The sequence below is a fragment of the Sus scrofa genome, chromosome 13 (assembly GCF_000003025.6).
Source record: "Sus scrofa isolate TJ Tabasco breed Duroc chromosome 13, Sscrofa11.1, whole genome shotgun sequence".
In the NCBI taxonomy this organism is placed as follows: Eukaryota; Metazoa; Chordata; class Mammalia; order Artiodactyla; family Suidae; genus Sus; species Sus scrofa.
In genome coordinates, this window is record NC_010455.5 from 27,316,932 (window position 1) to 27,343,313 (window position 26,382).

The 26,382-nt window shown below is 47.1% G+C and overlaps 1 protein-coding gene across 3 annotated transcripts in view; it reads left to right on the forward strand.

The window, feature by feature from the left end:
- The window catches only part of LOC110256583 (splicing factor 3B subunit 4-like), a 122,657-nt gene continuing 97,266 nt past the window's right edge, over positions 992-26,382 (forward strand). The window contains exons 1-2 of one of the 3 annotated variants that reach the window (XR_002338253.1): positions 992-3,458; positions 11,942-17,588. Coding sequence is in view for 1 of the 3 variants with exons in the window: in XM_021071722.1 (XP_020927381.1) it covers positions 7,668-7,894; positions 11,942-12,000 (286 nt within the window). In the remaining 2 variants the exon portion in view is untranslated. Of the gene's footprint in view, positions 3,459-7,659; positions 7,895-7,961; positions 9,711-11,941; positions 17,589-26,382 lie in introns of those variants that run through there. The other 2 variants (XM_021071722.1, XR_002338252.1) reach the window with 2 other exon arrangements.

Here is a 26,382-nt window from a genome sequence, read left to right on the forward strand (position 1 = left end):
AAAAAAAAAAAAAAAAAAAAAAAAAAAAGAAGAAGAAGAAGGCATCCACATCAAAAAGGAAAAAGTGAAATTATGTCTTTTTGCAGATGACATGATCTTACATGTAAAAAAACCCACTAAATTCTCCACCAAAAAAAGTAAGAACTAATAAACATATTTAGTAAAGTTTTAGGATAAAAAATTGACATAGAAAAATCAGCTCTATCCAAAAAGGAAATTAAGAAAATAATCATATTTACAATAGCACCAAAAAGAATAAAATACTTAGGAATAAACTTAACCAAAGAACTAAAATTTTTTCACTGAAAAGTATAAAACACCAATGAAAGAAATGAAAGAAGACACAAACTAAATGGAAAAACATCACATATTCATGGAAGAATTAACAGTGTTAAAATGGTCATACTATCCAAACCAATCTATGTTCAGTGCAATTCCTATTAAAATCCTAATGGCACGCTTTACAAAAATAGAACAAAAGCAATTCTAAAATTTATAAGAAACGACAAAAAATCCTGACTAGATGGCCAAAGCAATTTTGAGCAAGCCAGGGACATCACACTTACTTATCTCAAAATGTATTACAAAGCTACAGTAGTCAAAATAGTATTGCTACTTGAATAAAAAACAGACACATAGACAGAAATACAAAATAAGCTCACACATACATGGTCAACTGACTTTCCAAAAAGTTGCCAAGAATAAATGGTGTTGGAAAACCTGGATATCCACACACAAAGAATGAAACTGGACCCTTATACCATATGCAAAATTTAACTCAAAAAGGAGTTCCTGTTGTGGCTCAGTGGGTTATGAACCCGACTAGTATCCATGAGGACATGGGTTTGATCCCTGGCCTCACTCAGTGGGTTAAGGATCCGGCGATGCCTTGAGCTGTGGTGTAGGTCACAGATACAGCTCACATCCCACATTACTGTGGTGTAGGCCAGCAGCTGCAGCTCCAATTCAACCCATAGCCTGGGAACCTCCATATGCCACAGTGCAGCCCAAAAATAGAAAAATTTAAAAATGAAGACATCTACACAAGGAACAGGTACATGAGTACATGAAAAGGTGCTCAACATCACCAATCATCAGGGAAATGCAAATCAAAGCCACAATGAGCTATCCCCTCACGGATGTTACAATGGCTGTTATTAAAATAAAAAAAAAAAGGTATTGATCAGGATGAAGAGAAAAGGAACTCATTGTTAGGAATGTAAATTGTGCTTGTACTGTGGAAAACAGCATGGTGCTTCCTTAAAAAAAACAAAAATATAACTACCATATGATCTAACACTCCCACTTCTGGGTATATATTCAGGAATTGAAATATTCAGCACTCCCATTTTCATTGGACTACTTTTCACAATAGCCAACATGTGGAAGCAAGCTAAATGTCCCCTGATTTATGAATGGATAAAGAAGATGTGGAACATACATACAATGGAATATTATTCAGCCTTAAAAAAGAAGGAAATTCTGGTACTTAAGACAACCATGGATGAACCCAAAGGGCATTATCCTAAGTAAAAGAAGCCAGACACAGAAGAACAAAGACTGTGTAATTACACAACTTATATGGGGAATCTAGACTAGTCAAACTCATAGAAATAGAGTATAATGGTTGCCAAGGCCTGGGAGGAGAGGGAAATGGGGAGGTATTAGTGGGTATAAAGTTTCAGTTTTGGCAGATGAATAAGTCCTGGAGATCTACTCTACAACGTAGTGCCTATAGTTAATAATACTGTGTTGTATACTTAAAACTTTTCTAAGAGGGCAGATCTTATGTGAAGTGTTCTTATCACAAACTAATAATAATACAGAAGGTGGGAGGAAACCTTTGGATGTGATGGATATGTTCACAACATAGACTGTGGTTGAGAGTTTCACAAATGTATACTTATCTCCAAATTCACCAAGCTGTATACATTAAATATGTACAACTTTTCGTATGTCAACCGTACCTCAATAAAGTGCTTTTAAAAAACAACTCTTTAACACTAAAAGCAAAAACCCTCTAATTAGAAAATGGGCAAAAAATATGAACAAACATCACCAAAAAAGGAGATAGAGACACAAATCAGTGTAAAAAAAGATAGTCGATATCATTAGCCATCGAGGAAATGTAAATTAAAACCACAATGAGATATCAAAATCACTAAAATAAAAAATAGTGACAATACCAAATGCTGTGGAAAATGAGGAAAAATTGAATCATTCATGCATTGCTTTTGGCACAAGTACTCTGGAAAGAAGTGTGGCAGTTTCAAAATGGTGGTAAGAAATGGTGTTATCATATGACCCAGCAATTGCCCTCTTGGGTTTTTATTCCAGATAAATGAAGTTATTTTCACACAAAATCCTGTAAGCAAATGTTCATAGGAGCTTTATTAAAATAGCCCAAATCTGGAAACAGCCCAGATGTCCTTCAATGGATGAATAGTTAAACCCTTCACCTTTGTGGTAGCTTCACATCATGAAATATCACCCAGCAATAAAAAGAAGGACCTATTAATACAGTGACTTGGATGAATTTTAAGGGCGTTATGCTGAGTGAATAAACCCAGTCCAAAAAGATTACATTTCTGTATACTATCGTTTATAGGACATTCTTGAAATGACAAAATTATAGAAAAACATATTAGTGGCTATCAGCCCCCTCCCCCAAGTGAGGTTATGAAAAGGTGTGTGATGGAACAGTTCTGTACCTTGACTGTGGTGGTGGATTTGTATCTAAACATATGATAAAATTGGATAGAAAAAATACATACATACACTGAGTACAAGTAAAACTGGGGAAATCTAAGTAAGATTGGTGGAGTTGATCAATGCCAGTATTCTGGTTATGACCTTGTACCATAGTTTCCGGAATTGTTACCATTGCGGAAAACTGGGCAAAGGGTGCAGAAGATCGCTGTATTTTTTTTTTTTTTTTTTTAAACAAACTGCATGTGAATATACCATATTCTCAAAATACTTTAATATTGTTTTAAATGTGTAAGTACTTCTGGGCTATTTATTTAATTAAAAAAAAAGTACAACCCTCTTAAAAACTCAATGGCCAGGGGCAAAAGGCTATTTCATAAATTTTATGAAACCACCTAGCTCCTAAGTGCCACTCCCTCACCTTGCTGTCAGCGACGTGTTGTGTGCTGCATAGTGTAGCAAGTAGGAGTTGGAGAGCGCAACTGGCGTGGGCTCACGGTGTTCAGGTGTGTGTGTCCATAGGTGGGCAGTGGTGTGAGGGTGAAAAAGAGAAATCAGAGAGAGCTATGCCTTTCCGACTGTCAGGAAGGGTGGACAGCTGATGAAGGTGCTGTGCTGAAAGCCAGGAAAGGGTTTAAGGAGGGTGCTGGCGCCTCAGGAACGCCCTCCTGCTACGTTGTCCAGGAGGCCGTGGGCGGTGGCTGAACAGCCCCGGTGCAGTGACTGAACCCCACCGTCGACAGGAAAAGGTGAGTGCGGGACTCGGGAGGGAGGTGCAGCCTCTGAGCTGCGGCCCGCAGGCTTGCTGACTGCCTGGTATTGGATGCTGCAGCCGAGACACCAAAGAGACTCCAAATGCAGGGAGCAGAGCGTGGCGGCCGGGGAGGGTGGGGCCGCCCGGAAATCCCGGAGGCGCCGGCCGGATAGCATCTGCAGGCCGGGGGCGCGCACACGCGGGGCACGTGGGTGTGGAGAGACCGGCGCCTCTGGGCCTCCTTCCTGCAGCGCCGCCAGCGCCGGCTGCCGGCGCTGAAGGAACCGCAGGTGGGGTGACTGCCCTGCGCAAGCAGACCCCACAGCCCCAGCCCAGCATCCAGACGGCAGGCCAGGGACGGGGACCGCACTGAGGCCCGGCACCTGCACCGAGGCCCGGCGCCTGGAGGCGCTCTCTGCGCGCGTCTTTTCCCCGGCGCCGCGCCTCCTTTCCGCGCCAGTGCGGGAAGCCGGGTGGCTTTGTCCAGGGATGATCTGGGGACGTGGGCGGGAGACGAAGGGGTTTCATTACCTGCCAAACCCTGGGGTGGGGGAAAGACTGGGATGGACAGGGGCCGGTGGGAGCGCCGAAGGGCTCCCAGAACTGCACCTGCAGCCGAGCTCCGCAGACTGGTGCCGGGGACCGGCGAAGGCCAGCGAGTTCCACGTGGGTGAACCCCGAGCTAGGGGCAGTGGTGGGGTCTCAGGTCGCCGTCCTGTGCGCTCCCTTGCCCCAGTACACGAAGGAGGGCACACGCCTCTCGCTGCCACCCGCCAGTGGAAGGGCAGACTCCGGGAGCGCGCGGGGGAGGGAGGCCGTGGGGGGAAGGGGCTGTCCGCGACTGAGGTGTGGCTGTGGGGGAGGGGGCGGGAGTCACCAGAAGGCTTTGGCTAGGTTACAGCAGCAACCCCGCAGTCCGCGCCCAGTGCAGAGGCGGCGGCGGCGGCGGCGGCGGCGCGGCGGCAGCGGCAGCAGCAGCAGCAGGCAGTGAGGTGCCCGCTGGCTGCACTGCGGTGCCTGTCGGCGTTAACCTATCCTCGGAAGAAAAGGAAAAGAGATCTTCTAAAGGGGCGTGGGCGAAGCAAAGACTTTCGCTGGTTGCAACCGGCGCGGAGACGTTGACCGCGGGGACGTGGGAGTTCAGGGTACTTCTAGGTGTCATAATGCGGGGAGGTGACCGCTAGCGCAGCGGCGCCTCCACCTGGGTTCAACTTCCGATAGCGCGACCCATGATGGGGAGATCTTTAAATTCGGCATTTCTCTTAGTGGTCCTAAACCTATCATTAACCCCTTCCCACCTTCACTCCCCACGCCTCCAAATTCCTAGCAGCCTTTTAAGCGCTCAGTCTTACCAGCCTCGTTTTATGTGAGAACTCAGGACAAATTCTTCACTCTATTAACCAATTTGTCCCCAAGTCCACCCCACCTTCGGCACCTTTCCATCGCTCTAAGACGTGGTCACGCCAGACCCATAACAAGAGGCTCACGTGCTTGGCTTTTGCTCTGCAAACCCGGGAGAGTGAATGAAAGCGTTATCTCAGCGGCCGCCAGGATTGGGGAAGCAGTGGCCATAGGGCGCCGGTGAGACTGCCGAGTGGGGAGGAGCCTGGCTTCCTAGCCCAGGCGAAAGGGTCGCCCTGCACCTAGCCTTGGTCTGTCTGTCTCTGCCTCTCTCCCCCAACCCCTCCCTTTCGGGTATCGCGCATTTTCTCTACAGAGCTTGACCGAGTAGACAAGGAACTAGGACTCCCGAGAACTCGCCTGCCCTTGTCAGATCTGCCTCCCGACACCTCTGTCCTTTAACCTGGCAGGTGCTGTGGACCTCCCCGGTACCTCGGTCCCCAGCTCCCCACTCCCAGAGCAGCGGGATAAGGGCCTTTCCGAGTTACACGACTCACATCGAGGCTGTCCCCCTCGCTCTGCTTCCCAAGGGCAGAGCCCATAAAGTCCGAAGCACCTATGCCGCTCACCGCCCGGCTTGCGGGTGACCTCTTGCGTGTGTGTGTGTGTCCACACACACACAGTAGGCATTTAACCGCACAGAGTAAATTCCCAGATGTGCAAGACAAAGCATTTCAAGCAAAGATGGTCCAGCGTTCAAGTAAAAAACAAAACCACATCTGAGTCAATGCTCACCGCCCGCCTCGGCTTCTGGAGCGTCTGTATCCCGGAGAAGGGACTTTAACTCCGCATCTCCGCCAGATCCGTTTGGAAATTACCTCCTCTAGCGGTGTCGCAACAAGTGGCTCCGCCGCCCACCAGAGGCTACAGCCTCCCAGTCCCCAGTCCTGGAGTCGGTGACTAGGGTCGGCAGGATGAGGGTGGAAGCGTGGAGGAGGACTTGTTTATTTTCAACTGTGGAAATTTTAAATCCTGTGCACTTGGATTCTCTTGTCACAATCAATCTCCAATTTTAATGTGATGGTGCCATTATTAACACCCGGAAATAGAAAACTTACCTATCTTCCTATTAAAGAGGTCTTGGTTTTTAACAGCATTTTTCCTCCCGGTGAACTTATACTTTATTGGTGAGATTTCCCCAACATTTTGTGGTTTGGAGAACGAGAGTGGTGGGAGACTGCCGTTTCTTTCCAGAATATTTTCCCCCTCCCCCCACCCAACTTAAAATGGTTTGATTCTCACCTTCCTCAAAGATTCCCTATCCAGCGTTTGTGCCAAAAGCTTTAAGGGTGAACTCCTTTGGGGTTAAACCTGCTCACCACTTGTCCCATGCCAGCGAAACTCGGTTACCAATGGGTCAACGTTTCCTGGCTTCAATACTGTCATATTCCTGTCGGAAAGCCCCTCAGGGCGAAAGGCGAGTTGCCGGACTGATCCAAGTGAGGAACAGAGGCTGCAGCATCCAGGGACCGGGGCCTCGGTCTTCCTCCCTGCGGTTTCCTGGACTCAGCTGAGCGCCGCAGCGACCTCGGCTAGAAAAAGATTCCCGGCCCTAACTGAGCACGAAATTCCCTTGCACAAAAGTTTGGAAGAATCCAGTGTAGAGACGGACTTCTTCTAATCTCGTTATAACAACTAATCATACAAGTCCACATAACCACCCAAGGAGGGAGCAGGCGCCCAGATTCGCGGTCTCCACGTGTTGCTGGGGTTGGCGCAGACTCGTCCGCAGGCACAGTAGGGAACGTGACACCGCATTTTCTCGAATTCCTGCCTTCTAGGGTGGTGCAGCCGGGTGAGAGAGCTTAGGGGAGATGGCGAAGAGGTTTCAGAATCCATTCGTTGTACAGAAGCACTGGGGCTTTAGAACAGCGCGCCAACTCCAGAGGCTTTCCCCGGTACCCCCTCTCCCACTTGAGAAAAGCAGTGTTGGTTATGGGTGATTAATAGCCGGGCTTCCCACGACCGTGCGGCGCGTCCTTGCCAGCACCACTACCTTAGCTGTTTTAATTTGACCTTTATTATTAGCAACTTGCTCCAGAGGCTGGATTCGCACCCCGTGGACGTCCTCTCTCCCCCTCCACCCGCCTGCTTCCTGGGAAGGATCAGAGACCTCAGCTCCCGCGGCGCCCCCTCCTCCTCCCGAGAAAGCAGGCCCAAGACCCTTTACGACCTAACCCGGGGGCTATCAGACAACCCTGGGGGTCTCCCGGGCCTCCGAGTTGGGCGGTGTCTGCATTGCATCGTCGTAGGTTCTGTCTGGCACATTGTGCCAGTGCGCACAGAGAACACAAAACACACTCTTAAGTGCCACTGGCATCTATGGAGTGGCGATGGTCTATACAGAGTGCCGGTGCCTGGAGGAGTGGGGGAGGGTACTGCGGCCAAGGGAGGGTACTGCGGCCAAGGGCAGAGTGGGAGGACCATGAAGGCCGGCTGGCCGCAGGGGAACCCTTCCTCTCTGGGTTCAGTGGCGGGAGCACCCCGAGCTGCGGCAAAAAATAAAAGGCTAGTAGGCTCTCCTGCACCCCACGTGCTCCCCTTGCCTTCCCTGTGTCCCCCGGCTTTTCCAGGAGGAAGATGGGGTGCCCAGCGGGGGTGGGGAGCGCCAGGCTGCGGGGCCGGGCTGTCACGTGCCCCCCTCCCCCGCCACTGCGACGGGAGTTCCAATCAGAGCGCGCCAGGGGGCTCCTCCTGGGCAGGAACCACCCGGCTCGGCGGCGGAGGGTGGGCCGCCGTCACCTGACCGCCCGCCCCCGCCCCCCGCGAGTAAGGGGCGGTGGTAGCGTCTGCTCGGTTACAAATGGCCCCTCCCGCCCCGCTCGCCCGCTCGCTCGGGCTCGGCGCGGACCCGCCCGGGCGCACTCCTCCCAGTGGCTCTCGGCGTCCCGGCGTCCCGCCGCCCTGCCCGGAGCCGGCCGCGGTCCCCTCTACCCCTGAGGGCACTCCCGGCATCCAGCACAGAGGCTCGCCCGGGGAGGTCGCGACGGGAGGCTGGCCCGCGGTGGCCCGCGGCTCGCCTACCCGCAGGTGAGTGTGCGGTGTGGGCGTGGGATGCTGCGGGGACAGTGCGGGGAGACCTGCGGGTCTTCAGATGCCGACGCGGGTGCGTGCGATGCGCAGGTTAAGTTTGCAGAGCGAGTCCGAGATTTCTCTCCATCCCGGCCTCCTCTTGCTGCTCCAGTGGGTTGGGGGCTCCAGAGAAAGCTTCAATTTGGGGGGAAGGGCTTAGGGAAATTCTTGTCTTGAGATACTTGACAAAGGTTGAAAAGACACATCAGGTGGAGCGTGTAGCTGCAGCTGATGGTGGTTAGACAGGTGCATTTTAGTTTGCCTGCGTGTGTGTGTGGCTTCCGGGCGAGGAGGATGAGCCCGAGATGGGGCGAAGCCTCTTCGGCGGGTCATTCCGTCCCCCAAAGCCACTTAGATGTCGGAGAGGGAAATTGTGCTGCTCTGAGGTGGTCACTGGATGTTATAGCAGCAAACCAGTGACCCCCATATTTCTGATACACTCCTGTAGTAGCGGGAGAGCAGGTGGCGAGGTAAAGAGTGTGTGAGGCTTTAAGGAATCCAGAAAATATTCCATTTTCATTTTAACTTCTTGGTAGGAATTTGTATTAAAAGTGCTGAATCATGCAAAAAGACATAGAAAATAATTTACTGCATTTTTAAATGAAGTTTTTTGAAGCTAATAATAATTTTTGAATAAATACCTTATGTTTAAGGTGTAGGCACCGGGTGTTTGAAATCGTATTTTGGGACTGCCCTTGGCTTTCTGGTTGCTGATTGCTTTTCTGTCCACAGAGTGAGTTGTATCCATTCATTATCTCTTGCCACCCTCCCCATCAAAAAAAAAAAAAAAAAAAAAAGACATTTGTTTTGTTTTGTTTTGGTGTGTAAAAGGAGTGGAGGAAACAGTCCTTGGAAATAGAAAACTCCTTCTTTGATGAGTGCAGTAATGGCCAATTTGATTTGTCATATGCCACTGAAGGGAATGTCAAGCTGATAATATGCAGACTGGAGAGAGAAAAAAGCAGGAGTTGCCCATTGAGGAAGAAATGAGCCCTAATCCAATTGTGTTCAGTAAAAGAGCTGAAGGGAAGTGATTCCACATGGAAGCCTGAGTTCTCTTAGGTGGAGGTGGAGAGGTGCTGTTTTTTGATGCAAGTTCTGCCCTCAGACACCAAGTAGCATAAAAATGATTTAAAAAAAAAATCGGAGTCAGGATTAGTGAAATGGGTGTGTCCAAAGATAGCTCTTGTCCATTTACTCTGGGCTGCACTGTCTGAACTGCTCATGGCCTGCTGACTCATAAGGGACCCAGCATGGCTTTGGGAAGGTTGAATTTACTTACAAACTCTAAAAAACCCATACTTGTTTGAAAAAAACAATTTGTTTATGGAAAATAAAAAGCTTTAACAGAGGCATCCATCAACAGAAAAGCTTGTCTCCTCCTCACATCTCTTCTTTAGGGAGGTTTTTCCTGATTCCTTGACTTGTCACCTTCATTTCGGTACCTGTCATCATGCTTGTGCACAGAACATTTGGTTTAAGACAGAGATTTTCATCTAAATCTTGATGTTAGAAATAGTGGTGTTCCTACCAGTATGATTATTTCAAAGGTATTTGGGAAAGACTCCAAAAAACTGGAATATGAACGATTGAGTTTCCTTTGCAGCATAGACTCCCTTAACGTGGCATGCAAGACCAGGGAGCCCCACCCTGTTTCTGAGCATCTGCATGAAAGGCCAGGAAAGGAATTCAACAATTGCAGTGGTGCGGAGAGAGGCAGCTTCTACACTTGGATGTTAACATTTTATTTAAATAATTACTACAATGTTGGAAGGTAGGCTTTAATCCATAGAAAAGTCTTGAAAAAACACAGCATTATTTGGTTTCACCTGCCAGCTCATTCAAATATCCATTTAACTTTGAGAGGTTGATTTTGATAGAAAAGGGATCTGAAGTGGGTGCTTCTTCCCAATTTTAAGATCCTGGGATTAAAAGACATGCTTGGAAGGGCAGATAGCAAAGCATCTAGTGAAGCCAAAAAGAGTTGTTTTTGCTCTGGTATTTTTAATAGAGTTTCGTTATCAAAGTAAGTGTTTCAGAAAGAGGGATTTATTTATTTATTTATTTTTCAGGCAGTAAACCTGCTTGTGAAATAGATAAGGACCTGGCATCTCACTTAGAACAGAAATACACAACAGGAGCAGGAAACAGATGACTGAGTTTGGTCCTTCAGTGAGAACCCAGTCATGTCATGTCATATTAGAGGAAGGCCATTTCAGCAACAAGGCTAGGAGATTTCAAACCTTATTTAAAATCTATGGGAAAGAAAATGTTTTGAGCGCTCGGAAGAAAGAGGCATTCATTATAAATTCACAATTCATTATTGTCATAGCCATGCTAACCCGCATCGTCTACTGCAGACAGCGGGGCCGACTGTGAGGAAGAGAGATGCCAAGACTTTGTTCTTTCCTTTTCTTTTTTTAAAAAAAAATTAAAAATGTCAAAAGGACGCCCACTTGACGTTACCATTCTTTAAGGCAAATAAATCATTTAAAGAAGAGAAAAATCTACTTTTTCCCCTGATGGCTAGAGTGAATTAATGCCTTTCTAAATCTGGATGTGGTGACCATTTATATAACAGAATAACTGTATCTCAACAGTTATTCCAGTCTGCAGTGAGGCTCCAGGTGAAAATTGTGTGTTCTGTTCGGAACTAATATAAGTCCAAAGCTGCTGAAACCATCTTCTGCTTCTTTTCCTTCTAATTCGATTTTTCCCCTCCTTTAAATCCACAAACCACACCCACAAATCCTAGCACCCTAGAAGGCTTTGCAGTGTCACCCGGAACACACAATCAGGTAAATTGCCTGTGATTGCGGGTCATTCTAAGATCAAAATAGATTTCAGCTTTAGCTTCGGGAATCAAATTTGTAGGATGTCTCTGGTGCTTTGCTCAGATGTCGGCGCCCCGGTAGCCTGGTTTCAAAGAGGGACTTGTCCTAAGATTTGCAGTGATTATTTTGTGGAAGTTAGCTCTGCCCACTTGCACAGTTAATTGCAGTGCGAGAAGGTTCCAGAACAGTACCTCCTTGAGTTCCGACATTAACTATGTACACAGCATTGTATGAGGTGCATTCCAGAAAACCCACCTCCCAGTGAAGTGAATATGCTGGCTGAATAAACACCTGGGCTAGTTTGGCCCCGCCAGCAAATCTCATTTTTGACCCCAGGAGACTATTAATTTAATGTACACTGAGCTTTTTTCAGGACACTGGAGAGCCTCATAGGATGGAGAGAGGCATCTGAAGTCTGATTTCTTTAAGAGCTGTTCTCCAAGCATCTACCTTTTTCCATATGAGAATGTCAGATTATGTGCACTTTTCAAGAAAATCAAGGAAACACACTTTACTAATCCACTTATTGTAGGGAGTTGTAAAATTAGAATTAATAATAATATTATCTTTACATAATTAAAAATTTAATTTTTACATATTAGGAATGTATGAGTATTCTGACTTGGGTTATGTATGAGTGGGGAGTTGACTGTAAAAAAACATTTGGAGATCACTGCTCTTTTAAAATTATGTGACACTAGATTTTTACACATCTGTCACAGCAAAATTAAAGAATGCACTTTGGTGCCCACAGTTTGGCCCATACACACACATCCTAGAAGTGCTGTTTAGAATGATTCAGTTATTTATATTGAGGAGACTTGGGGTAGTGGGAGAATTTTTTGTTTTTTTTTCTGTTGGATGTTGGGGTCTGATGCTGCTGTGCTTGGGTATCTTAGTGTTTAGAAGCCTCAAGAAGAGGCAGTGAATACAGACAATACTCAGAGTAAGAGTAAAGTATATTTTTTACCGTAAGTCTTCCTATAGGTGGTCAGTTTAAAAGTAGTCATGTTCTAGGTTATAGAACTAAAAATATCATGGAAAATATCCTTTTTCCAGATGTAGCTCAGAATGCATATCCTTTAGTCAAATTACGGTAAGTCGTCTTTGCTACTCATGGAATTTGGAAACTGTCCAGCCAGCTAATGATCTAAATATGTTGGTCTTCCAGGTGTTCCTTTGATACAGTGGATGGTGACTCTGCTGTTCTGCCTGGGAGTGGTTCAAAATGTAAGTTCAGCAAACTAACAAATAATTAAATGTCCATAATTCTAGGGCTCTATGCAGAACATTTCTTCCCATTTTCATTCCTTTTGCCCAGGACTCTAGCCTGATAAATAAAGAGTCTAGAAGGAGGTGATACCATCTCCTTGGGTAGGCAGAGGGATGCCCAACTGAGACCAACGTTTGTTCAGTGTTCAACAGTGGCACTGTATCAAGGCACCATGACAGCCATCCGTTGCCATTTTTCTCTACCCCTCCCCACCCCATTAGTTTTCATTACTTTTCTAGTAATAGAAAATGAACCTTTGGTATCTGGGCAATGCTGAAATGACATCTCTCCTCATGTGGGGGACAGATCCCAGTAGGTAGACATACAGGAGCAGCATTCTTTTGTGCCAGGTGAAATCCTTTGGCGGCTATTGAGTTAGCTTTCCTAATGCATAGATGAACCAGAATACTTCTTGAGCTCAGCTCCCTGTTGAGATCTGCTACGCTTCAGATATAAAGTGAAAAGTGTTCAAACACGGCATTGCTCTTGGACACATAGACACTGGATGGTGCAGGATTTTACCATCGGCCTGCCTTCTCCACTTTGGGATATCAAATACTTCCACGTATGGTTCTTTATGGAAGCAACTCTCTGTTCTCAGAAAGGGACCCAGAGGAAGACCCCTCCCTGTTTCTTTAGAGACCTCACCATGTAATTTAAGATATTTTTGAAACAATTCTTAGGCATTTAATGCATTTGATCATTGGTCAGGCTCCAGAAAGCTGATTTTTATTAGGAAAAATGTCTTCCTTCCCTTGTCTTCCCCTTGCTTTTCTGCCTCCCTCTTTCTGTTCCCTTGCCCCTAAACATGGACTTCTGTGTAATTCAGTTCACTAAATATTTCTCCATTCTTCGTTTCGCTGCAGAGTTTATTGCTAGAGTGGCTAATAGACTTTCAGCACCAATAGTGTATTGATCACTTGAAATCTTGTTTGAGCTTGACTGAATATACATAATGGGGTGTCAGTCGGGGAAAAAAAAATCTCATAATAAATGGCAGGTGACTTATATTCATGAGAAAAAATGTCTTGGGCAGTGCACAAAATACCATGTTTACTGTAGCATGACCGGCTGATTTCACCAGTCTCCTCACAGTCATTGGATGGATATTTAATAGCAAAGGCAAGGTTAGAATACCAAGATCCTGGAACCTTTCTTTCTTTGTTTATATGGAGAAGCATTTTTGCACACTCTATAGAACATAAACATCTTCTACAATCGTAGCCAGCAAGAAAGATCTTTTCTACCTGAAGAGTTCAGAAATTGCAAACAAATCTGTTGAAGTTGGTGTCTGTTTAAAATCAGCTTCTGATTTATGCAGTCTATATTTTTTAACTTTTTACCATGTGTGTATCAGTGCATACACTCGGTGTATGCAAATATCATTTGCAATGTGTATGAGAGAGCACGGTATATTTAGAGAAAATCCTGCTTTACATAAATTATTTTTAAGAACAACCAAGCAGAGGAGTAGCCATGCGTTAGGAAAGCGAAATCCTTTCGGTTTTCTTTTTTAAATTTCCTATTGAATGATAAGGAATGGGGTCTCAATTTTGAAGTTTTATGGGTCATTCTTCAAAATCTATTTTCCCGATAGAGCACTGGCCAGTATTTCTAGGGAAGTGATATTTGGGGTTACTTTCTGTAGCTGACTTAGAAATGACTCCGTTGCTACTGACTGTACTTGTGGCATCTGGCCACTGTGGAGTATTGTCGTAGCCATAATCCTGCTTCACCCCAAGACAGTGTGGGGTGTATAACACTCCCCAGCCCACGGGGTAGGGTGCATTTGAACTTCTGTCAGGAAGTCTTGTTCTCCTGTAAGTGAATGCAGTCAATGGGCTCTTTACTTCTCAGGTTTAAATTTGCTTTTTTATGGCAAAAACCAAATCACACTGTAGGTAAATGCCTCTTCCACTTCCTTTACGACATTCAAGATTTTACAAAGCGTATTATGACAGCGTTTTTGCTTTTTAAATCTCAGGTCGTATCCAGTAGCCAGAGGAACCGACTTACCAGAGTATGTGAAATAGGGCAGGAGAGACGATGAGGGTACAGAAGACGTGACATGTCAGGGCCTGATCACATCTACAGTTTTTCTGTAGGGCTTCAAGAACTTTTGGCTGTTTTCATCTACTTCATTAAAATGCTTCTGATCTGTTTTTTAAGGTTTCTGCTTAGCAGGAAGAGAGAAAGCAAAGTTTGCTGAGAAAATGGTGTTGAGAACTAGTCAGTTGGAGCAGTTCAACAGTATATGATTATAAGGGAGCTACATATTTTAGCAATCTTTTATAAGTAAAATCTTGTATCTATTCTTTCTTTTATACATGAATACCGTTTTGTGACAAAAACTATTTGTAGTATGTGGCTTTTTGCACAAAGAGAGGTAATCATGTTTGATGGTTTAAGCTTAGGGAATTATGTCATTGAGACGTGAGCAAAAACTACATTATATGAGAACTTTAAACTTGGGAATTAGCTGTTTGAATAAACTTCCTTCCTTTTAACCTACAGAGAAACACATGTCTGAAAATGTTAAAAATTGGAGGTATTGGATGCCACCAATAAAAGGGAAAACATGAAATCCCAGGGCAGAGAGAATTGGAAGGAAAACATTTCCCAGAGAAATTTGAATCCGAAACCTGCATTTATAGGCCTTGCTGTTGTCTTAAATTGTGGATAGTTTTACTGATTTATTTTAATAAAGTGAAAGGAGAAAATGAATAAGGAACCAAGTGGAAGCTACACAAGCTATGTTCTGAATAAAAGATATTCAGGATTATGGGTTGGCAATACAAATACCTAGTTTTAGTATATTACTTTCTTAACAGTTTGTGCCATCTTAGAGTGAGAATGTTTAAAAACAAAACAACTTTAAGCACCTATGTTTTATTTTTAATTTTTCTAGGGCCACACCCGCGGCATATGGAGGTTCCCAGGCAAGGGGTCCAATCAGAACTACAGCTGCTGGCCTACACCACAGTCACAGACACACCAGATCCAAGCAGCTTCTGCAACCTATACCACAGCTCACAGCAACGCCAGATCTTTAACCCACTGAACGAGGCCAGGGATCGAATCCACATCCTCATGAATCCTAGTCGTGTTCGTTAACTGCTGAGCCGCAACGGGAACTCCTAAGCACCTGTGTTTTATAGAGCTTGTCAGTAGAACTAAAAACAACATCAGTAGACCTACCAGGTGCTTGGTAAAGATTTTAAGTTCTTTTTTTTAAAAAAAAAATCTTTCTTCAACACAAAATTTTAAAACCAGGTTGAATTTGCAGCCATTTCACAGGAATGGACATTATAATTTCTGGAATTTGATTTCATATATGATATGTGAAGTGAACATTAGGAAGTAATTGGAACTTCTGTATTTTTGTTTTCTTGCAACTGCTACAGTTTCAGAAGACAGTCTGAGCTCTCTTCCGTTAGCTACAGCTCATTTAAAGTTATAGTCATTTAATAGAAGAACAGCAGTGGGACCACTTTTCCTTCCAACAATGATTTAACTAATAACTAGGCTAATGCAATGGATTAAGGATAATATGCTTTTTTAAAAATTGTTATTTTTTTCACTTTAATGAAGAACACATTGAGGCAAAGTAAAGAAAAATGACAGTGTACTAATTCAATTATCAGTGAAGTCATAGCCCAGTATATGCCACTTTTAATAACTCTAGCTTTGCATTTAATAAAAAGTTTATTTTCAGGTTTAATTGTTCATGCTAAGAAATCAGCAGACAACTTGCTTAGGGCATGGAACAGCTGCTGAGCTTTATCCTCAGTAGGTTTATTAAACCCCCATGTGCCTCCTAAGAAGGAAATGTTGCCATTTGTAACAACATGGATGGACTTAGAGGGCATTATGCTAAGTGATATAAGTCAGAGAAAGACAAATGCTATGTGATATCACTTATATGTGGAATCTGAAAAATACAACAAATGAGTGAATATTTAAAAAAAAAACAAAACAGATACCAAGAATAAACTAGTGGTTACCAGGGAGAGGGAAGGAGGGCAACAGGGGTAGGGGATTAAGAGGTACAAACCACTAAGTATAAAATAGGAGTTCCCTGTTGTGCTACAGTGGAAAAAAATCCAATGAGTATCCATGAGGATGTGAGTTTGATCCCTGACCTCGCTCAGTGGGTCGGGGATCCAGTGTTACTGTGAGCTGTGGTGTTGGTTGCAGATGCAGCTCAAATCCCGAGTTGCTGTGGCTGTGGTGTAGGCTGGCAGCTGTAGCTCCCATTCAACCCCTAGCCTGGGAACTTCCATATGCCGTAGGTGTGGCCCTAAAAAGCAAAAATTAAATAAACTACAAGGATGTATTGTAAATCATAGGAAATACAGCCAATATAACTATAAATGGAGTATAACCCTTAAAAATTATAAATTGCTGTGGTGTACACCCCCCAAAAATTCAAATCCCCTCTGGGACAACTTGGGGCCACAGTCAGCCGATGATTTCTTATACTTACTGATGAGTTAATAACATATTCTATGTATATCATATAAGTATATAATGAACTTACTACAAGTATATTGTTATACTTATTAATAGCTAAATGTATATACATACCATTTCAAACAAACCTAAGCAAATCCAGTTTAATTAGAAACCCAATACTGAGAAATAGACACCATGAAATGTCCTAGAACAGTAAAGAAAATAGGCTTGACTATTTGCCCAGCTTAGTTTTTGCTTGAGATACATGCTGTGGAAGACGTCATTTTCTTATGAATAGGCTGATCCACCGTGGTTTTGTAGGAATTTGGTGAAAGAGTAATTCATGGTGGGGTTTTTTTGGGTTGTTTTGGTTTTGGCGTGTGTATTTTCAGTTGAGGGTATGTCTTTAAGGAATGAGAGTCTCATTTAAAAAAAAAAAAATTCCTTGAAACCAGTGAATCTCACTTTTGAGTTTGAACTTCTTCATCTTGCTGTAGCCTTTGCTCCCTTAAGGCTGTGCTTTGGTCACGCTGACAAGTATGGACATGCAAAGCCACCATCCGATGGACTTGATTTTGTCTCTGCCAAATGGAAGAAGTGGCCGGCCTATGAATTCTATACCCAAGCCAAGAATTTGAAATTGATGTTATTCTCCAGCAAGCTGGCCACTCCCTCTTCAGAATCACTGTTGTCACTGGTGTGCTCTTTCTCTACTCCTGCAAACATCTATATGTCTACAAGTTCTTCAGAATCACTTGATAAGCATTCAAGATAAGAGTACAAAACCTACTATAGGAGTTCCCGTCGTGGCGCAGTGGTTAACGAATCCGACTAGGAACCATGAGGTTGCGGGTTCGGTCCCTGCCCTTGCTCAGTGGGTTAACAGTCCGGCGTTGCCGTGAACTGTGGTGTAGGTTGCAGACTCGGCTCGGATCCCGCGTTGCTGTGGCTGTGGTATAGGCTGGCAGCTGCAGCTCCGATTAGACCACTAGCCTGGGACCCTCCATATGCCACGGGAGTGGCCCAAGAAATGGCAAAAAGACAAAAAAAAAAAAAACCTACTATAGACCCACATTTTCAGGCTCCTTCACAATCATATAATTTTTGGAAATAATCTGGGGGCATGAATTTCCAGCCTGAACAAAGCTCTAATTTGGGCCTTTATGAACGCCCCTCAGGCGATATATCTTAGCTGGGATTTGTGGCGCTAGGATGCTGGATTAAAGCAGACAGACTGGAGTTCCTGTTGTGGCTCAACAGGTTAAGAACACAACTAGTATCCATGAAGATACGGGTTCGATCCCTGGCCTCGCTGAGTGGGTTAAGGATCCAGCATTGCTGTGATGTAGGCAGGCAGCTACAGCTCTGATTCGACCCCTAGCCTGGGAACCTCCAAATGCTGCACCTGCAGCCCTAAAAAGACATAAGTAAATAAATAAATAAATAAATAAATAGAAATCAGATACTCTCTCTATTGAGGATTTAAGTTGACATTTAAAGTAAAAAAAAAAAAAAAAGCACAGGGTGAACACTTACAGAGATAGATACAGAGACTGAATTCCTTTAAGAGTCGACTTTTTGAGTGACGTGGCCCCATGGAATTTTCTGTGGTGACAGAAACATTTTTCCACCTTCCCTGTCCATTATAGAGCCACATGTCACATGTAACTACTGAGCACTTGAAGGTGGCTAGTGTGACTCAAACACTGAATTTTGAAAGTTTTATTCAATTTTATTTAAAATGGCTATTTAAAAAGCCACATGGAGCTGGGGGCTGTATGTATTGGATAGTGTTGCCGCAGACATTCAGGAAAGTGAGTCAGCTTTGCACTAAATCTAAAGTCCTCTCTGTGGACAATGTGAGCGAAGGGGCATGCACACTCCAGAAAGTGGGGACAGGTCAGTGCTGATGACAGAGTCCTCTCAATGCGGTGGGCCCTGCACAGCTGTGTGCAAATCAGAGCTGTGCTGTTGCTGTCTTATTTTCACGTTTTAAAATACAACTGCAGTCCTCCCAGTCTGGGGCCCAGTGCATGATATTGCTACTGCTCGTTTTTTAAAATTGTGGTAAGAACACTTAAAGTGAGATCTGCCCTCTTTACAGGTTTTTAAGTGTACGATGCAGTATTGTTACCTGTAGGCACCATGCTATATAGTGGTTCTCTAGAATGTATTCATCTGCCATAACTGATATTTTATACCCATTGATTACAACTCTCCACCCTACCCCCACTCCCCTCAGCAAAGACCGCTCTATTCTTTGCTTCCATGAATTTGACTGTTTTTGCTGCTCTGAGACCCTGTTCCCAACTATAGGTAGTTTCTCTGAGTTCTGGCTAGTTTGTTGGGCTACAAGTGTATGTCTGAGTTACTCTCAGAATTCTGTTTTGAGGATAAGAGATTTAGGGGCAAAAGTCTGGATTTGCCTTTCTAGAAGATTCTTCCACCACTTCTTTTGGTCACTAAACCCTCTTGCCCATGGTTAGAACTTCACAACATCTGTTTACATTTCAGTCTTTATATCTCAAAGGATTTTGCCTCCAGGGTGCTTAAGAGTGTGGACCCCCGAGTCAAGGCAAAGCCAGTTAAGAAGTTAAGACAACTCACTCATCCCACAGAACAGCCCTCTTCCTAAAGGTGGTGAGAGCTTTCTTCATAAATGGAGAAGGTCTCGTGATGGAATTGACCATGATGTTTTCGGAGCCTGATCTGGTACTTGAGTGAGTGGACTTCTCCTGGTGGAGCTTGGTTTCTTTGGCTCCCACCAAGATAAGTAGGTGGGAGGCAAAGAGGGTGAAGGGTACCTTGCAGCTATGAGTGTCCCCTTTGTGCCCCCAGGGCAGCACCATGCAGCTGGGCACACACAGGAGGTTTCCATCTGTGGGGAGAGGCAGACTGAGTAGGGTGGGCACTGGTGGGCAAGGCGCTCTTTCCTCAGGGCGCTCCCAGCCTGCACCCCACCACCCTCCCCAGGCTCAGGATCTTCCAGTCCAGCACTTCTTCAGAACCACCTAGGGGATTCTTAAGGGGAAAAAAAAATGTTAATAAGCAAATTCCTGGGCCTCACCCCTCATTTGTAGAATTAGACCATTTCTTTGAGTTCTCTCAGCCCTGTCTTCAGGGTGAGGGGGTCCCCAAGACGTGCTGATGCTGTGCTTCCACCCAGACTCAATGAGAATCTCTGGGGTGGGGCCTTGGCACTGATGAATTTCTAGTGCCCAGCACTGCTGATGTAGCCTGCGTCCAGCTCCATCACAGAGTTCAGGACGTGTAGGAGTTTGGGCTGGGATGCCGCTCCCCCCTTAGCTTGTATTGACTTGTTGGGCATCTTCTATGGCATCCAACCCCCTCAATGTGATGCTGGGTTTTAGCCTCCCAGGCTCCTCCCCTTTTCCTGCCTTCTCTGCAATCTCATCACTTCTGCTGTGCCCACTGGGCATGTGACTCCTGCGCCAGTGTCGCCACCATGACCTTTCCAGGCCCCGCTTTCCAGCTCCCACTGGGTGTGTCCTTCAGCTTAGGTGAAACTGAGCCAAGTCCCCGTCTGGTGCCACTCTGCTCCCCAAGATCAGGGTACAGACCTCAGCTGCTCTTCCTCCCCCAGCCTGATGTGGTGTCCCACAAACAGTGCCCTGTTCTCTCTTGGCTCTGAGGCTGACCTAGTTCAGACCCGCACCGTCTCGTGCCCGAGCTGATTCAAAAGGCTCCAAGCTGGCCCCTGCCTCTTTAGATCACTCTTCTCTCCATCATCTTTCCCCAGCTGCGGGACACAGAACTCGCATCACTGCAGTCTCCTTAGGGCTTTTTGATGAAGCAAGGACAGTACACACCTCCCTCACCTGCCCAGCTCTGCCCACGGCCACTGCGCCCTCTATGCCCTGCAGGCCAGGCTCTGGTGTGTAGCTCCCCTGGTCTTCTGCCCCCACCCCCACATTTGCAGATCTGTATCTCTCACAAGGTGTAGTTCACAGGTCACCTTACAGGCTTACAGCTTTCTTCCCATGCCTTTGGCCAAACCCCTTGTTCCCAAGGCCCCACACCTTGGCCTGCACCTCTGGTCTGTGGCTTTCTTTCTTCATCTGCCTGGGCTCATATGCAGATGGTCACAGGGCCCCCACTCCCACCCCTAACTCCATGGTCATTCCCTACCTCCCCCTCAGTTCCCAGGACAGGGCCTTTGCAAAGACTGTACCAGCATCACACACTCACAAAGAAGTAACTGTGGCATTGTTTTTAAGTGCCTTTGACTGGATGTTCTTAGCAGTGACCAGGCCTTTGGTTTTCCCCCAGCATGGATGTGCTGGACCCCTAGTCTGCTGACCAGACACATGCACACAACACCCTCCTTCCCCTGGGAACTCTTCCTCTCTGCTGCTGCCGCCTCCCCCATCAGAGCTGCTCACTCATCCCTTCGTCCTCAGAGCAGCCTCCAGCACCCTCGTGGTACCTCTGAGAAACACTTTCCTCCACCCCATCCTTGAAGGAATGAGAATTTTGAGACACAGTTGGCAAGTATTTGTAGTACAGGAAAAAGGATGCCAGGAACCCTCCCACTGTGGCCCCCTCTCTGTGTCATCAGCCCCCACCCCCACTTGCACCTCCATCTCTGGTTTAGCCCACCTGGCTGTATCCTGAGCCCTTCTCCTGGGCAGCTGCTCCAAGGGTAACCTCCAATGGCTGAGCCAGAGCCTCAAAGCCATCCCCCTTTCTCCTCGAGAGATCCCTCAGGGACCGTGAGAACCGCCAAACCCCTGCTCTGGATGATTACATAGAAGTGAAGGGCACTGTCCTGCCTTCTCTTCCGGTGGAAGGGGAGAGATGCTGGGAGGGCTCATCCAGGGTGCCGAGGGCCTCATCCAGCCCTGAGGAAGCTCCCAGACCTCAATCTTGGTGAAGGAGGAGGAGGTAGACTGCATCAGAGGCTGAAGATGCATACAGAGGCCTGAGGGAGGGTGCAAAGGCTGAGCATATTCGAAGAACTACAAATATGTGAAGTATTTTCATGTGGGGTAGAAATTGGAAGTATTTTAGGTGGGGCAGGCGGAGATAGAGCGCCAGGTCCTAGTGCCCATCCTTAGGGCTGAGAGGAGCAGCTGATCCTGAGCACTGCTGATCCTCCAGTGCCCACTGGGGGAATCTCTGGGGAATTTCCCTCTGTGGGTGCGGCCACACTGTGCTCCCGGCTATGCCACTGTCAGGCGAGGGGCCCGCCGAGGCTCACCCCCAAGCCCCAAGGAAACTGTGTCCTGCAGATGAAGCTGCTGCACATTCCAGACCTGTTCCTTAGCCAGGAGTCTCTCTGGCAACTTTTCAGGGAAAGAACGTGACCTCTCTCCCCGGCCCACTCAGGTTTCCTCTGCTGCAGCCCCACCCCCACCCTGTTCCAGTTCCAGGAGCCCTTGGGCACCCCGCCTTCCCAAACCACCCCACAGCCTGAAAAGAAGTGAGTGACTCTGGGTGGCCCCCCTAGGAGCACCTCCCTGCAACCGACTGTGGCCAGCGCTGGCTCAGCTCTGCCGTCAATCTCTGCGCTGACAATCAAGGCACTGAAAAAGGACAATTCACAACAAGCCTACACAGAGAAGTCCTTTTATGCGTAAGAATGGCCCCATCGTTCACTTTTGCACCATTCGTATCTTTCTTTATAGGAGTTACTGTACTTGAGAATGGTCAAGCGGCATTGCTATAAAGAAGGGTGTTTGGTCATTGGATTTAAAGCATGCTGAGAGGGCTCATTGTCTCCAGGCAGCCCGGTGGCCTGGGCCAACAGCCGGGGTTTGATCAGAGTTTGCCGAGTGGGTGGGTGGTGCTGGCAGAGCCTTTGTCATGGAGCCCATGGGTTGGGGGAGGGGGGAGCTGCCTCCTGGATGCAGGCCTGTGATAGGCCCAGGCAGCCCGGGGTCCCTCTGTAGGATGATACGGTGGCCCGTGTGGGCAGTGGGGAGCTGTTCTCACTGACTCCACAAATGAGAGAGAAAGCGGGCTGGTTAATGATTTAAGGTCACAGGATTGGAAACGTAGACCCTGCTCGGAAGGGTGATGGTTATTCATAACCCTGGTTGTTGGCGTGAATGCTCCACCAGCCAGTGAGGGGGTCCATGCTGGCCTGCAGGAGTTGTCCTGAGTGTGACCTGATGTGGTTTTGGAGCCAGTCCAGCATGCGGGAAGATCCAAGGTTACTGGGAACTCTTCACCCGGCTGCATCCACCCCTCCACTCAGCCCCCACAATCAAGGCAGGCCACCTCTTCCCAGCCTCCCTGCCTGCAGTACCTGCTCTGCCCAGAGGGGCGGGGCCAGTGAGCAGGAAGAGGCAGGGCAGGGGTTGGGGTACCATTCAGTCCAGGATCATTCCCCACAGTTGGCTCAGGCTCCAGGGACATCATCTGAATTGGGAGTGTCCAAGGTGTGTGGTCTCTGTCCCTCGGGGCTGGATCTGAACTGGCCACCTGGTCCCTGAGCACCATGATCCAGAACATAAAGGGATTTGTCAGCCTCCCCACCCCAACCCCCACTTATTATTACTGCCACTGTTACTATCACTTTGTAGTGTTTCTTCAGCACTTGGTGTGGGTGTTTTCTATCTTCATAATCCACACCGCCACCGCCGCCCCTCGCCCATATAGTAGGTACTGCTATCACCATATTGCACATGCAGAAATTGGCTCAGAGAAGGCAGGCTAATGGCTGGAGGTCACACAGCTGGGAAGAGGCGGAGGCCTACAACGTTGCTGTCCTGCCCCTTCAAGGTCTGGGCTCTGAGCAGCCTGAGCCCAGGCTCCTAGGCCCCGCTTAGCACCTACCCCAGGTGTTTCTGAGTCATGAGCTGTGGAGGAAGAAAAAGAAGGAACAAGTTAGAAGCTCAGATGTGCTCCAGGGGCCTCATTTCCCAGCCTCCTCCTCCCAGCTGGGCCTTGAGGCCTCTGTAAACCATCCATGTGGCTCCCCAGGGCCCACTTTCCCTCGCCTCCATACACATCCATGAGTCATTTCCGCAACTTTTTTTCCTTTAGGGTTTTTTTTTTTTTTTTTTTCCTATTAGGAGGAAAAGTTTCCTTCACAGTGATTTATGTCTGCCTCTGCAGATCAGTTTTTGAAGTGTTTCAGAGACTTGCAGAATTTCTTTCTGTTTGAATGTTAGATTTCTATCTCTGCAAAATTTAAAACCCTATGCTCTCAACGCTGGATATTGGCTTCTGTAGAGTTTCCACCTGGAATTTTTTTTATCCCAGGTAATAATCAGACATCTGTTTTAGAGCAACCTAAGCCTTAACTGGAGAAATGTTGAAAGCATGGGGAATGGGTTCATGTTCAGAGGCACACAGTACCAGCTGCCCCTGATGTCCCCACGTACCCATACTAGCAAGACCAGAGACCAGGGCAGATGAACACAGGCTTTAGAACTGGGGGAGAAGAGAGGCGGGGTGAGTGGCTGAAACCCTCACACAGGACTAAGCTACTGAGCTTGTTGATGAAAATGATGGAGCATAGCCCTGGATTCACATCCTGGCTGTGTCACTGGTCACTGCCGTGTGCCCTTGTGCAAGTTCCTTAACTTCTCTATGCATCCCTTTGTGAAGCTGTAAAATAATGGTCCTGCCTCCCGGGGAGGATACAGGGATCAAATTAGCACGTGTATGCAGCACCCCAAGAACCATGCCTGGCACGTATTAGGGGCGCATCATTGTTGTGCAGTGAGAACAGACCGGCTTCTGGAAAAAGGGCTCTTCAGAACAGCTGGGACTATTTTCCATCCAATGAAAAGCAGTAGTAATTCCTATTTCATTTAGGCAGAGACCATTGACAGCTCTAGTAAGGCGCCCACCTAAAGTCAGAAGATTCCTGTCACGGCATTCAGGGAGATGAGGTGATTTGTTGTTTGTTTAATGTATTTATACCCCGCCAAGTTTCACATTGGGTCTGGGCTGTCTTCCGTTGGCTCTCTCTGGATATGCAGTTGCTTCTTGGTGAATGAGATTAGGTCAGGAATTGGCCCCAATTCTGGAAGCTGGGCTGTCCTGTCAGCATGACACCATTCTTTATGTGTGTGCCTGCACTGATTCATTGCTTTTGCCTTCGTCTCCTTAGGCCAGGGGCAAGGCGAGGGGGAGCATCACCTGCCATTGTGTGGATCCCTGTATTTATTTATTGGTTTGTTTAGGGCCGCACCTGCAGCATATGGAAGTTCCCAGCCTAGGGGTCAAATCAGAGCTGCAGCTGCTGGCCTACACCATAGCCACAGCAACATGGGATCTGAGCTGACTCTGCAACCTATACCACAGCTCACAGCAAAGCCAGATCCCTTAACCCACTGAGTGAGGCCAAAGATAGAACCCTCACCCTCATGGATATTAGTTGGGTTTATAACCTGCGGAGCCCTAACAGGAACTCTCCCATCTCTGTATTTTTGAAAGACACCTGCTTACATGACTGTCATTCCATTTGAAAAAGTGCCTCCTGTGATCCCAGCCTAAGGCTTCACCCAGCGGCATGTTCCCCTATAGACCAGCCGGGGAGCTGGGGGACAACACAGGCACTTCTGCCACATCCAAGTCCCACACATGAAGCAGACATCAGATGTTGGCCCAAGGGTTCAGCCATTATGTACAATAAGGGGTGTTGTTCAGGGACCCCACCCCTGCTTCCTGCCTCAGATATTCCCTTATGGGACATTCTTAGTCTTGTGGCCAAGATATGGGTGCATTGGAGGATACCAAAAATCTGCCCTGTAGTTTCCAGGTGCCAGGAGCCCCTAGCAAGCCAACTGCATAAGCCCCAAGCATGCTGTCACCCTGGCACCTTTGTCTCCTTCATGCCCACATCCACCCCATCTCTAGAGTTGCCACCCAAGCAGAGGCCACCACCTCCCTTCTCAGGCCCCCACCCTGGCCTCCATCTGCATCGGGCCTACCTGTCTCCAGTCTCTGCTCCCAGTCCCCAGCCACACAGCATCCAGGGTGGACTCAAGAAACATAAATCTGCTCCCATTATACCTCCTATTATTAATAACACTGTGTTTCTAATAACACTGAAGTTTTGATGCTCTACCTTGTTCCTCTTACCCCCCACTAGCTGGTAAGGGCCATGGGGGAGCAGGGCTGTTAGCGTTGCTCACTTTTAGAGTGGCTTTACTGTCATGGCTTGGGTGGACAGAGAATTAAGCCTTAGCTTAAAGACAGGAATGTCTGGGAATCCATCTGGTAAGAAGCCAGGAGGACCTAGTGTAGGGGGGCTGGTGCAGGCAGGTGGAGAAAGAAGCTCCCTGCCCCCCACTCACCTGCTATTTCTCCCTCTGACAGCTGGCCAGGGGCTCCCCAAGCCAGCTGGTGCCCATGCTTCTAGGGAGCTTGGAGGACAGGTCTCTTCTCAGCAGGAAAAAGATGGTGACCATGGACTAGGTCCTGGTGGGGGCAGTACCGGGTAGGTTAGAGAGGATGAACAAGTTGCCTTTGGTGCCAGATTTCTCACCCATCATCTTGGCTCGTCTCTATCCAAACGTGAGGTTGGTTGTATACTTGCTACTCTCTACTCTACTCCTTGTCTGTCTGCCAAGCCCAACCAAAGCGGCTAGAAAAAAGCAAGTGCCCTGACCTTATCTGCCATAATGGGATCAATCTCTTTATCTCCAGGTCAGGATCAAGATGTGATCCCTCAGTGAGGAAGGCTCAGATACAGTGATGGTCTGGGAAGCCAGGTGGACAGCCCCCCCCCCCCGCCCCGGAGAGTCTGGGAGCTGTCTGGGTCTATCCAGGAAAGAGTTGCTCCGTTTCATCGGTGTGTTAAGTGGGATGTCCCCTCGGCTCGTCTGTGATGCCCTTGAGGTCTCACAGCGCTCGGGTGCAGTCAGTCTGCAGACAGAGCACTGACAATGTCAGGAAGACAAAGA